Below are 13,042 nucleotides of genomic sequence, written 5' to 3' on the forward strand. Positions count from 1 at the left end.
ATTTTAAGAACACACACATAATTTTTAAGATTGGAAAGATTTTGTTTTATACAACTGCAGAAGTTTCAAATAAGGTAAACTTTAAGTGGGGGGAAAAAAAAATAAAATAGGTAGATTAGTTCAAAGCATATGAAATAAGATGGAATTCAAAATCCAGTATCTGGAAATTCAAAGAAAAGTGTATTCTGGGGCTGCAACTCAAGTAGAAATAAATCCAAGTTGATGAATTATTTTAGATACAAAGAACATGCTTAAAATGTATACTTGCCTTTGAAAGCCACTTTGGAAAGGACTTAAACCCTGGAAGATGTATAAGTAATTTATTGGATAGCATATCATTTAAAAATTACTTTTACTGATGACTTTGAAGTAGTATTTATTCTGGATAAGCAACAACAGCATTGGGTGTGGAGAGTTTTTAGCATGTACTGCTCAAACACTTTCAGGTTTTTTTAATGTTACTGACACTTCCTTATTACACTTTCCAGTTCAGCTCCTCATAACATGTCTTGCTGTCTTCTAGTGCTGTCTAGTCTGTGCTGTGTCATGTAATGTCTTGTGCTTGTGGTCATGACTGTGCAGATAACACAGGGCTGCAAGCAGTTCTGTCACAACATTTTGTCAATGCAGTACAACTTCATCCACCACTTTTCTAACCTGCTATACTTACACTGACAACTGAAGTTATTACAGTTGGTAAAGAATGTAAACTTTTTTCTTCCTCTTGTTTTCTTTCTGTTCAACAGTGGCAACCTATTCTGTAAGGCTACTCAGTCCACTCAGTTTGAAGATAATAAATACTCCTTTTTCTTTCCTGTTCCTATGAAGGAGAGGGAAAAAAAATACATGATTCAGGAAATTATGACAAAAATACAGAACTATTCATTAATCTTTTTTCAGGATTGGCTAGATTTCAAGCTGAGCATGTCTTCATCATGATCATTGGTGCAAAGTATAAGTAAATTGAAACACTCCCAGATGCATATGAAAAGATTTTTATTTTCAGCTGTGCCTCAGTAGTTTCTTTTGGTTGCATGAATTATAACTGTCCATAATTGTACTACCCTATGGCAGTGTTCTGCAGGAGGTCAGATTGCACAACCATCTTACTTCTGCCAGCCTTGAAATGCATGAAAATACAGTAAAAATATCACTTCTATAGGAAAATGTCAATATATTGACAACAATGCTTTTAAAAAACCACTCCTCTCCAGATAAAAATGAGTGCAGTTTAGAATTATTATATGTTGGTCAAGAAAAAAAGCTTTCTACTTGTAAATTCTGTTTAATTGTGGATTGAATGTACTTATCTAACTGCTTTGGAAAGATTGCCTTTTTTAATCTTTGCATAGATTAAATATAATGTACATGTAACATGAATGTTATTTATCCTGTGATAAACATCTTTTTCTCACATTCCTTTTCTGCTGTTTCTTCTGCTGTTGTATTAAAAACAACAGAATAAACTCTCAGGGAACAAATTTATATTCATCTCATCAGTACAAGAAATTCTTAACAGAGAAAGCACAGTTTATTTTTGTTTGTTGTTTCTCTGCTTGATCTTCTTTACTAAACAAAAGTGTAACAAAGTCTTGTAAATATACAAAATTGAATCTTAAGTCAGTAGCCTTCTTCACCAAGATCGTTTTTTCCCTCCATATCCTAAATCAGTGATAACCAGATTGTGAAATAAATGCTTAAAATGTTTGTTGTTGTTGTTGTTTGCTTTTTGCTTTATTCTTACTTCTACTGGCTTACTAAGCTTGCTGATAGTTCATCAGAATGTTTTTTGCCCACCTTAGTGTCATAGTCACTGTTGAACAGCTAGTGAACAGTAGTGATGAAAAATATAATAACTGCCTTGAAATTACTTAATCATCTGTGGAACTTTAGTGTTGGACTTGGAGCAGCTGGAGCAAGCCCTGCTGGGGTGCTTTTCTTGTAAGCAAGTGCAAATCTTGTGTGAATCAAGTAAAATGAGGACTTCAGCTGGAGCACTGTGTTTAGGAAAAATATGGTTTTGAAATAGCCTGATGTGGAAAAGATCCCCCAAGATTTAATTTGTATAATATGTTATCTTGGACAGTTTATTAGCAAGATGTTTGACAGGCTTGTGTAAGCATACTGTGAGTACTACTGTGTGTTCTATTGAGTTTACAAATGTGTATACACTTTTTTTTATTTATTCTGATACTCAATTTAGATTTGTTACTCATGAAATATGTTTTGTTTATAAATTCAAATAATGGCAACATAGATTGATAAAACAAATTTAAATTATTTCCTTAAGTCTGTGAACAAAATGCTTTTTTTTGTTTTTCGGATTGTCCCCTTGCAGATTGGTTGGTAAAGGAATACTATGCTGAATAACTAGGAATCTTCTTGAGATAATTTTGAATAATAACTTTTACAATAAAAATACTGTGCTGTTTCCAAAATTAGTTAAATAATTAATGAGGAAGAAATTTGGGTACAAATATCCATTTTGGCATTATGGCAAATTTGGTTTGCCATAGTAAAAAAGAGATTTAAATATTGAAATGTTGAAGACAGCTTTTAAGTGATATGAGCAGCATAAACCGAGGTGCTTTAGACTTCAGGAAAACAGCCTTTTGATATAGTTACTTATAATTCCACATCCTTGTACTACAGTGGTTTTAATAATGCACATGGAACCAAATTGTTTTTGTCTATCTGGATGTTTTCATTGTGTAGTCATCATTGTATGTGGGTTCAGTGATCTCTGCTATAAAATATAAAAATCAGTGTCTGAGTTCAGTAGTATTCTGTTGTGATTTAAGATAAAATAAGAGTAATTATGTTACTCTTTCTGGCCAAATCTTACTTTTTTAGCTAGATTATCTATGACATAGATGCTGGTATTCATTGCACTCTCAGCAAGTTTGCAGATGACACCAAGGTGAGTGGTACAGTCGGTACACTGGAGGGAAAGGAAGCCATCCAGAGGGATCTGGAAAAGTGGGCCCATGTGAACCTAATGAAGTTGAACAAGGTCAAGCTTAGGGTGCTGCACTTGGGCTGGGGCAATTCCAGGATTTTATACAAACTGGTGGAAGAGCCCCTTGAGTGCAGCCTTGTGGAGAAAGACTTGGGGGTCCTGCTGGACAAGGAGCTGGACATGAGCCAGCAGTGTGCGCTTCTTGAATAACTGCTCCAGCAACCTTTTGAATAGCACTTCTCTGATCCTTTTCCTTTGCAGTCAGTAAGTCTGACTGATGGTGAGCAGTTTGAAGGTTGCTGGGATCAGTCCTAAGACAACATAGACTGGGTTTCAGATTTTCATTTGGCATAAATCTGCAATCAGTATTTCCTTCTGTGTAAAAAAAAATCCACTAGAGAGTATACACAGGAGCAGTATATATGTATTCGGAATAAACACTGATTCAAATCACAGGTTTTCAATACATTTTGGAAGTGAATGATAATATTTTCAGCTTTAGTGGTGCTTGTTTTTTTAATTATTCAAAGACAGACTGAGGGTCCGCATCCCAGTGAGAGTATCATTTAGTAGAAATGGACTTAAAATAGCGAAGAGATTTGGATTTTACAGTAAATTAAAAACTGTTGTCATAGACCTTTCTCTAATAAATTATCTCAGTATATTTTGACTTCTGTAGTACTTCACTATTTGGTATAGTCTATCTTAGAATGGCCAGATTAGCTCTGTGGGCATTATGATGTGTTTATGTTCAACTGTAATGCATTGTTAAATGTTTTAGTCATTCACTGGTTCGAGAAAAGGAAGTTGTTAACTTGATTTTGTTCAGACAACCTAGTAAATTCCTGAATTCTTTATTTCAAATATCTAATAAAACAAAATTACTTTGCATTATAAAGCTGTTATATATGATTATATATAATTGTACGTATTTAAAACACTATGTTAAATATCAGATGTTATATTTTCCCTCCTTTTTGTGGGGGGTAACCCAAGTGTTTCACAAGGAAATGAGTTTCAGAGAGTTAGAGCAAGTCTATTCAATCACTTGTGTAAATTGGCTCCTGACATGTCCTGAATACATTTTTCATGACACAGCCTTATTCCCCGTCATGAGTGGAAGAATTGTTCATGGTAGTCTCAGGACCATGGTACATGATGAAAAACTCAGACGTGCTGAGAGAACTGCAGTCCCTAAAAACAGACAGATGATATATGTTACTTGGATACAAATCTATGGGTATTGTATCCATCTAGAAATGTATTGATTTTGCATTGATTAGAAACACAAGCATTTCTTATTTAGAATAGCTGTTTTAATAAATTAATATAGTTGTAGACTCAGTTTTCTTCTGAGGGAGTTCTGCAACAATTTTAATCCAACTCTTAAAAAAAACTGAACAAACTAATAATGAAGCAAAAATAAGTGTGATTTTTATAGTTATCTCATGAACAACTACAATAAGCTCTGTTTTTGTGCTCTGATGTCAAAATTCTCCATGTTGTCAAGAATCACAAGTTGACATACTGTACGTCTCAGTGTGTAACAGGGAAGGAGCTGGAGTAATTATCTGAAAGAAATTGGTTGGCTGTGAAACAGTTATTTTTTCCCCCCTAGATGCTCAGCAAAACCCTTGAGCCTCATGCTCTAGCCATGACATCAAAATTATATTTAAGCAGTTCCAGAACATCTTTGTTATACACCCTTCCTTTAGACCACAGTTTCTTTGTTGTTTAAGGTATATGCTGAAGGTTATAGCAAAAATACACTATCCACCATTCAGGCTATTCTTGGCGTGTCTGATTGTGCTTCATTTATCCCATTCTGTTTCCTCATTTTGTTTTGCATTTCCTTTGATCTGAACATGCTGCCACATGTGCTTACTCACAGACTTTTTCCCCAGACTTGTGGAGGGGATATTGACCATTTCTCTTCTCCTTCCCTAAGCTGAGTCCCTACAGAGATCTCTATCCCTTCTTCCTGAAAAAGATTAAGAGCACCAATAGGCGGAGCTCTCCTTTCCCTGCTGAAGCATTTCTCATCCCCTGAGTCTTTAGCCTCCAGAATCAGCTGTGCAATGTGAGATGCAGTGTTGGATCTATGATGCAGTATTGGTTCAATGATTTCATTTGCTTTCAAGTATTCTAGGAATCTCTGTTCCCTACTCTGGAAGATCTGTGAATTTTTAGTGTAGTGAAGGAGTCTTAAAGAAAATAATTTCATGCTGACTAATCTCAGGAAAATTCTGTAGATTTTAAACAAAGCAACTATTTCTTCCTGTAGAACGAAGCCCTTGTGCATTTTATTTTATTTTATTTTATTTTATTTTATTTTATTTTATTTTATTTTATTTTATTTTATTTTATTTTATTTTATTTTATTTTATTTTATTTTATTTTATTTTATTTTATTTTATTTTTTGTTACATTGTCTTTTTGGAAGACTAGGTCCCCTTGTGCTTTAACTAGCAGATTTGCTACGCTACTAGTGATTATTATGTTCACCACAATCACATTTCTTTCAAATAGTGTTTTAGACAGCCCTTGCAGTCTGCTAACATTTGCCTTAATGAATTAGGAAAGTGTAACCATTAATTATATCTTGCAATAAATCTTAATACAAAATTACTGGAGTCCCTAAAGGGCTTGCTTTTCAAAATTATTAAGCCTTGAGTTCGTTTGGTAAGAATTAAAGTTGATTGCTGTTCTTACCTCTCAAATGTGACTGAGTTTCTTAATGCTGTTTGAGTCATGAGCCAGGCATTTTTGTCTTAATATGCGTCAAAACACAGAATGTTCACCATAGTATCATACTCTGGGGTCCACAGCAGTTTATCCGCTCTTCCTTTTAAACTGAACTTAGTTGCAGTCACAGTTGAAAAGTACAAGAGCTCTTCAGTATGGTAACTTCCAGAAATGTTTACTCTGTTCTAAAAAAAAAAAAAAAAAAAAAAAAAAAAAAAAAGGTTTTTAAGCTACTCAACTTTTGCTTTTCTTTTTTCTTTTATGTTTCACCAGTTGAAAAGATACAGAGCCAGTGGGATGATGTGCATGGATACCTCCAAAGCCGAAGACAACAGCTTCATGAGATGCAAAAAGATTCAACACAGTGGCTAGAAGCTAAACAAGAAGCTGAGCAGGTTCTTGAACAAGCAAAAGCAAAGCTTGAGTCATGGAAAGACATTTCCTATACCGTGGAAGCTCTGAAAAAGCAGAACACTGAGCTTAAGGTCAGTATTAAGAAATAGGAATTTAAGATAAATAATCAAAATATTGATAGATGATTGAAAGTACTTTTGCTTGCATTGGTTAGATTGTTAAAGCAGATGTCCTGTAAGACACCTCTAAGACAAGTCCATTGTCCCTTCCCATTTTCAACAGGAATTTAGTAAGAAAGTAATTTCCAAATGTATGTCACATACTTCTTGAATGAAATTGGTCTTGTAAGTCATAGAAAATAGCTGGTTAATCTTGCAGAAATAAAACCTCTTCTTCTGCAGAAAAAGTATTTCTCATCTGTTCTGCTCACCAGACTTTTTCTGAGGCCCTGGTACTGCAAACTGGGGACTCTGTAATATTGTCATTTTTGTCTACATTGACAAGGAAGTTGTATAGGTTGTCGGGAGGTAGTTAAAAGTAGGAAAGAAAAGGAAAAAAAAGAAACTAGCTTTTTTAAAATCAAGTGTTTTATGATTTGATACAAAATAATTTCGCTAAATTCAATCTTGGCAGGTTATTAATTGCAAATAATCTGAAACAGCTAATTTTATGGCTTTGGTGAATATATTGTCACTTTTTAGGTATTGAAAATATTCACCTCAGTTAACTTAGTTAGCTGAACTATACCTCAGGCAATGCAGATAAACCCTAAATGTTGCATCAGCTTTAAAGTTTCTTGTTAACAAAATAGTCATACTTTGGTGACATTTCTCATGAATAAATTTTAAGAACAGCTGTTTCAGATTAATAATATCTCATTTTCTGCTTGGGGAAAACAAGATTGAAACCAACCAGTTGAATAGCCTTTTAACCTGAGTTCTGCCTTCATGTTAATGGAACATTACCTTTTAGTTATTCGGGAGAATAGTTACACAAATATTTTCTGATATGTTCTACTCTTCTGACCTGGTATTATTTTTATTATTTTAACTCCTAGCACTCAGGCATTTGGATAAAGTTGGTGGAGTTCATCAGTCTTTTTTTGCCTTATTCCTTTAACAGTGTTATACCACTGTGAAGTACAGTGGTGTGAAGTACACATCACCTGGTTTTGCTCCCATGTGTGTAACTCCATGGTTGGTATTCTTAATCATCAGTTAGTCTCAGTTAGTCATTACATTTCTGATATTAGAAGTAGATACAAAATCAGCTACTTTTCTCTTGTGTTTTTTTTTGTTTTGTTTTGTTTTGTTTTGTTTTTGTTTTTTTTTCCTGTACGAAGCATAAAGACTTTCATCATCATTTTGCTTTTGAACTGGGAAGTGGTTTTCTTCTTTAAGATTATACCATAAAGGTCATTGTTTGTGATGGTTGGATTATGGTGAAGAACGACAATCACTAATGTACTGTAAAGAGTTAGAGATTATGTATGCTACTGTCATTCAGCACTGAGAACTCTCTGTCTTTCAGCAGAGATAGAGTTCAGGCTTCTGCCTGGTGTTTTGTTTAAGAAAGAAAGTAAAGGAAAGAAAAAAAAAGCTTTGACAATGGCCAACCTCAGCAGAGACATGATTATTTAAAAGAAGTACAGCTGTTTTCTACAGACGGTCTTATATCTCACTGTGTGAAGTGCCTTAGGTCTTAAACACAAATTACATAACTAAATGATAACTAAATGATTGACAGTGTTATTTTAGAGATGAATTACATGTGTACTTTTTCTTAACAAGCATATATGAGGTTTACAGGAGGCTCATGAGTGTGTGTGCCTTATGAAAAATCATGGAGTGTTTTTTAAAAACTTAGTGAAGGAGAGAAAAAAAAGATGCTGTTTTTCTCCTCCATCTCTTGGTAGAAAAAGTATACTTGTACACTCATTAATAGAATGTATCTCCGTGTGAACAGAGTTTTTGAAAGGGTATTCTGCAAATTCTTTTCACTTCTGAAAAGAGAAACAGCAGTCAGGATATCAGTATCTTATGCCATTCCTTTCCCAGTATGAATTTAATGTTACATGCTGTGTACAGTTACAGATATTAGATTGTAATTATAATGTAGTTGTTAAAGGTGATCAGGCTCATGGGCAGTCCTCAACTTAATTTGCTTTGCCCTTATGAAAGTACAAACATCCACAAGCTCTACTGTTCCAGGCATGTGTTCTTTTGTTTGATTTTCCACAAGCCTGAAAAATATTCAAATTTGTCTTAGAGAATCTTCTTTTTCTTCTTTTTCTTTTTTTTTTTAATCCTTTTTTTTTTTTTTTTCTTTTCACAAGCCCTCATAGAGGAATTATCTTTGTCTGCCAATAATTCCTATTGTGTCGATTCCCTTATGAAAGCTTCTCAAATGTGACACCATCAGCTGTTGTGTTCATGCTCAAGATAAGGGGTCATGAATTCTGAGCAAAACTGAAATCTTATTTGAATTTAACAGCTTTATATTTCTTCTGTCTACCAGAACCAAAACTGAAGGACCCTGAAGTATATCAGATCCTCAGAATAAATGCTTTCCAGGCTTCTGTGCCAGACATATATTTTGATGTCCCCTGAATAAGTAGAGTACATACGCTGTGTTTTGGCTTGCTGTTACACTGATGAAAACAAAGCTGTCATTTTATTAATTTCTATTGAGAGAAAGAGAGATGTCAGTGTGAACCTTAAATGAATTCTTTGGAATATTCATTTTGTCAGCTTTGTATCTCTGCACAATTTTCACATGAGAAAGTAGTCACCAAGTGTTCTGGGTTTTGTTAGACATTATAGGTTTGCCTAAAGACAGATTAGTCAATGCAAAATTATCCTCTGCTCTAGGTGAACTCTAAGTCAGTGTTTGTGTTAATGCTTTTCTGTAGCACATCCTTATATATGAGTAAATTCAGCAACACCTGTCCTTTGGTTATTTATTTATTTATTACAATTCCAGCATAAAACTAAAATCTTTAACTAGCTTATATTTGCCCAGTGATGGTTTATAATAGAATTTGACACACTCATTACTGATGTTTAAAAGGAAAGGAACTACAGACAGTGTAGCTGCTAATTAAAACTATGATTCCTTTGAGATAGAAGTTAGCTCAGAGCTAATTTGCTAAGGACTAATGTTGTGGGTTTTTTTCATTTTCTGTCTTAGTTTGATATCAAAAAATGCCATGAATTCAATTATTAAAAAAGAAATAAATTAAAAAATCCTTACAGTTACGTAAGACCGAATTTTATGGGAGTCTGATAGGACAGGCAGTTAAACCATTTACCTTGACACATTGTTCTCGGGTGTTTGCACGAAGAGCTGAAAAAGGGTGTATGCTCATCAATGTTGGTGAAAAATTACATACCAATTTCCAGTAAAGTAGAAAATCCAAATTGTTTCTGTCACAAAGCTCTATATCAGTAATTTCTTTCCTAAGTGATGATCTGGTCTTGTAACATCAAGATTAGCGTTGAAGTTAATGATGATAATCACTGCTTTTGGAAATAGCCATGTAATTGATCTTTCTGTATTTTTATTGCAAAACTGGGTTTAGAATGTTGTATAAGGCTGTAAACATTACATAGAACTGGACAAAACTTATTTTCAAAGTAAAATTTACTAGCCATTAGTTTACAATACAGAAAAAAAAATGCTGAGGAAACTTCTTTGTAAAGCAGTGGACAGTCAATCTGATGAAATGTTCTGGCTAGAAAGAAGTAGTAGCAGGGCACCACCCCTGGTAGGCTCTTGTACCATCTGCATAAGGAAGTTATCATCCACATACTCCAGAAACCTCTTAGACTGCTTCCTCTGAGCTGTATTATGTTTCCAACATATATCAGGGAAGTTGAAGTCACCCAAGAGAACAACTGCTGGCGATCACGCAACTTCCTCAAGCTGGTCATAGAGTACCACATCCTTCTCTTCCTCCTGATTTAGGCAGTCTATAACAGAACCCCACCAAAATGTTGCCCCTACAGCCGACATCTGGTCCCATTCCCTCTGATCCTCTAATTTATCATTCCCAACCCCAAGCTCTTCAACATCAAAACATTCTTTAATCTAAAGGGTCACACCACCACCCTTTCTTGTCTATCCCTTCTGAAGAGCTTGCATCCATCTATCACAGCACTCCAGTCATGGGAGTGGTCCCACCATGTCTTGGTAATAGCAACTTTTTTTACATGCAACCTAGTGCTTCTACTGGCAAATTCAACAGTCTCCTTTCATTTGCATTGTCCCATTGATTTCTTAGTTGTAGATTTGCCTATTACAGAAGTACAAGTAAAACACTGATTCTTTTTTCTCTTTCATTTTGCTGTTACACATTATGGATTGAATACATGGCTTCAGTGCATTTATATGGAAATTTTCTGTGAGGAAAATGGCTAACAGTAAAAATGCACAAAATCTGGTTTCTGGCTGAAAGTGTATTCTGGATTTCCTGGCTTGCTGCTGCAGCAAGGCAGCTGGCCCAGGTGAAAGAACCAGGGCAGAAAGGAGAAGATGAACAGGAGAGGGCAGAGAGAAAAGAAAGGAATGAATGTTTAAAATCTAAAAAGCTTATTTCAATGGTAAAAATCATAAATTAGCATTCTAAAGATATTAGGCGTTCCATTTGAATTTTGCTTTACTGCAGATTTAGTGTCATTCCAGTAGATGGCACTAATTACATAAACAAAACATTAAGACAATACATTACAAAGAAATAAATGTGAAAGCATTGGCATTATTTATTAAAACTTTAGTATTATGTCACATTATAAAGAAGAAAATTAGGTGGAGAATATTATTTCATTATATTTTCCATCACAGTGTTCTTCAGTATCACAGGTAGAAGGAATAATAATGCATCCATACATTCATTTGCATAAAAGAACAATCAGCATTCTAAATTTTATCAATTTGAGCTTCCATGTTTTATTTGACATATAGTATTTCTGATGCTTAATCCCCACAGAGACTAGCATCTGTCCTGCTGTCTTATAACTGAAATAAAAAAGAAAAAGTAATTAAAAATAAATAAATAAATAAAAAGAATCTAACCTTAGCTATCAGTCCTGTGGAAGTCCTTCTTTTATTTTTTATATTGGTGGTATTACCCATCTCCTATTCCATTGAATTCATAGTACGTGTGTAATGGTTTTAAATAATTCTGAGTTTTATCCTTTTTTCTTTTTTTCGTTTTTCAGCAATTTTCAAAAGAAATACGACAATGGCAAATGAATATAGAAGTGGTGAATGACGTGGCACTTAAGCTGCTCCACGATTATTCAGCAGATGACACCAGAAAAGTAGAACTGATGACAGATAACATTAATGCAACATGGGCTACAATCAATAAGAGGTAGGACATAAATTCTGTTATTAGGTTTGATAATAAAATTCACTGACATTCACTGTCCAGCTTTAGTTGGAGAATATTGTCAATAAAAGTTTTGAAAATGGCATGGATGCAGTTAGAAAGGTAAAGAATGACGACAGTTCTTCTTTCGTATTTTGTAGACGTGTGTCTTTGGAATGCCAGTTAATTGTCTCACATAACATTTGCCTCCTTTCAATTCTCCTCTTCTGTAAACACTTGCCAGGTAACTTCAGTTGGTAGATTATATATTTTAACCATTTAAAATGAAGTGCAACGTATTTCAATGTACTATCTTTGCATCACAATCACTACAGTGATATTGTTGGAGTCATGAACTGGGTCTGAAAATTACAGACATATCCTATTGAAGCTGGCACAAAGTAGAAATGTTATCCTGAAGCTTTGAAGCAAATCTATAGTCAAGAAGTTTTTATTAGATCCTTGATCACATTCTTGATTACATTTCACAGTCTTGCAGTGTTTCATGTAGATAGCAATTCCTTACTAAAAGCAATTTTTTCAGCTTGTCACCAAATCGTGGATCATCCAATATACAATCTATAAAATCAGAATACTCCTCAATAAAAAATGACTTTCACTGTAGTAGTAAAAAGGGGGTTATATAATTGTACACTGGATAAGATACATAAAAATTAAGATGTCTTAATGAGTTTTGTATCTTGGATTAGCTTATAACTGAAACTAAAACTATGTTAGTTTTTAATATGTTTTAATTAAAGTCTATCAAGAAAGCCAGAAAAGTTATTTCCTTAAATATATAATAAGTTCAGAAGATCTTGCATAATGGATGTTATTTAAGTCACTGATGACTACAAAATTTATTCACACCAATTTTTTATGAGATCAATATATGTGTATGAATGAGCCACTTAGCAGCATTTTTTTCTAAAGCAGGCTTGCAACTGACTTAAAAACCTGTTTAAATGAGAAACGGTTAAAAAAATATATAAAAATATATAATAATAAACAGGGAAATTAGTGTAAGCATTTAGTGAATATTTGCTTGTCTTTATTGTATTTCTACAAGCTATATGTTATATAGCTTATATTTATATATACACCTATGTAAAATAGCAGTAGCCATTTTAGCCTTATTGCTGGTAGTTATATTTGAAAAATAAAGTATTTTACTATCTGCAGCGTAAGAAACTGGATGGATGGTTTCCTACATGAGAAAGAGTGGATATCTCATGCTCCAAACTATTCCCCATGAGTAGGTAAAGTGAGTCGGAATGGTTAGATGTCAGAATTGAGGGAATTGTTTTTGCCTCTGTGTAGAACTATAGCTGTCATTTGGTGAGATAGCTTTGTGCTTCTCAAGGCCAACTCTAGCTGTTGCTGCAGTGGTTGCTCAGGTAGCAATTATAGCAAGGAAGGCATCTGTAAGTCTGTTGATGGTTCAAGCACAGATGCAAGTCTGCCTCATGCTTCTTTAATGTGCTAATTGCTATTGTTGCATGCAATCAGCTGAGTACCATAGGCTAACAGAGATTACAAATTCTTCAAGAGACTCCTTGCAAGTTTTTTCAAAACCCAGAGTTGTTCACAGCTTGTGTGTTTGATGAATTACT

The 13,042-nt window shown here is 34.1% G+C and overlaps 1 protein-coding gene across 18 annotated transcripts in view; it reads left to right on the plus strand.

Annotated features, from left to right (window-relative positions):
* DMD (dystrophin) overlaps window positions 1-13,042 on the plus strand; it is a 1,110,121-nt gene that overhangs the window by 844,354 nt on the left and 252,725 nt on the right. For all 18 annotated transcript variants that reach the window (XM_072349305.1, XM_072348356.1, XM_072348443.1 and 15 more), the window contains 2 exons: window positions 5,978-6,189; window positions 11,278-11,432. In XM_072349305.1, coding sequence (XP_072205406.1) covers window positions 5,978-6,189; window positions 11,278-11,432 — 367 coding nt within the window. The remainder of the gene's footprint in view (window positions 1-5,977; window positions 6,190-11,277; window positions 11,433-13,042) is intronic.

The sequence above is a fragment of the Excalfactoria chinensis genome, chromosome 1 (genome assembly GCF_039878825.1).
Source record: "Excalfactoria chinensis isolate bCotChi1 chromosome 1, bCotChi1.hap2, whole genome shotgun sequence".
NCBI classification, from domain to species: domain Eukaryota; kingdom Metazoa; phylum Chordata; class Aves; order Galliformes; family Phasianidae; genus Excalfactoria; species Excalfactoria chinensis.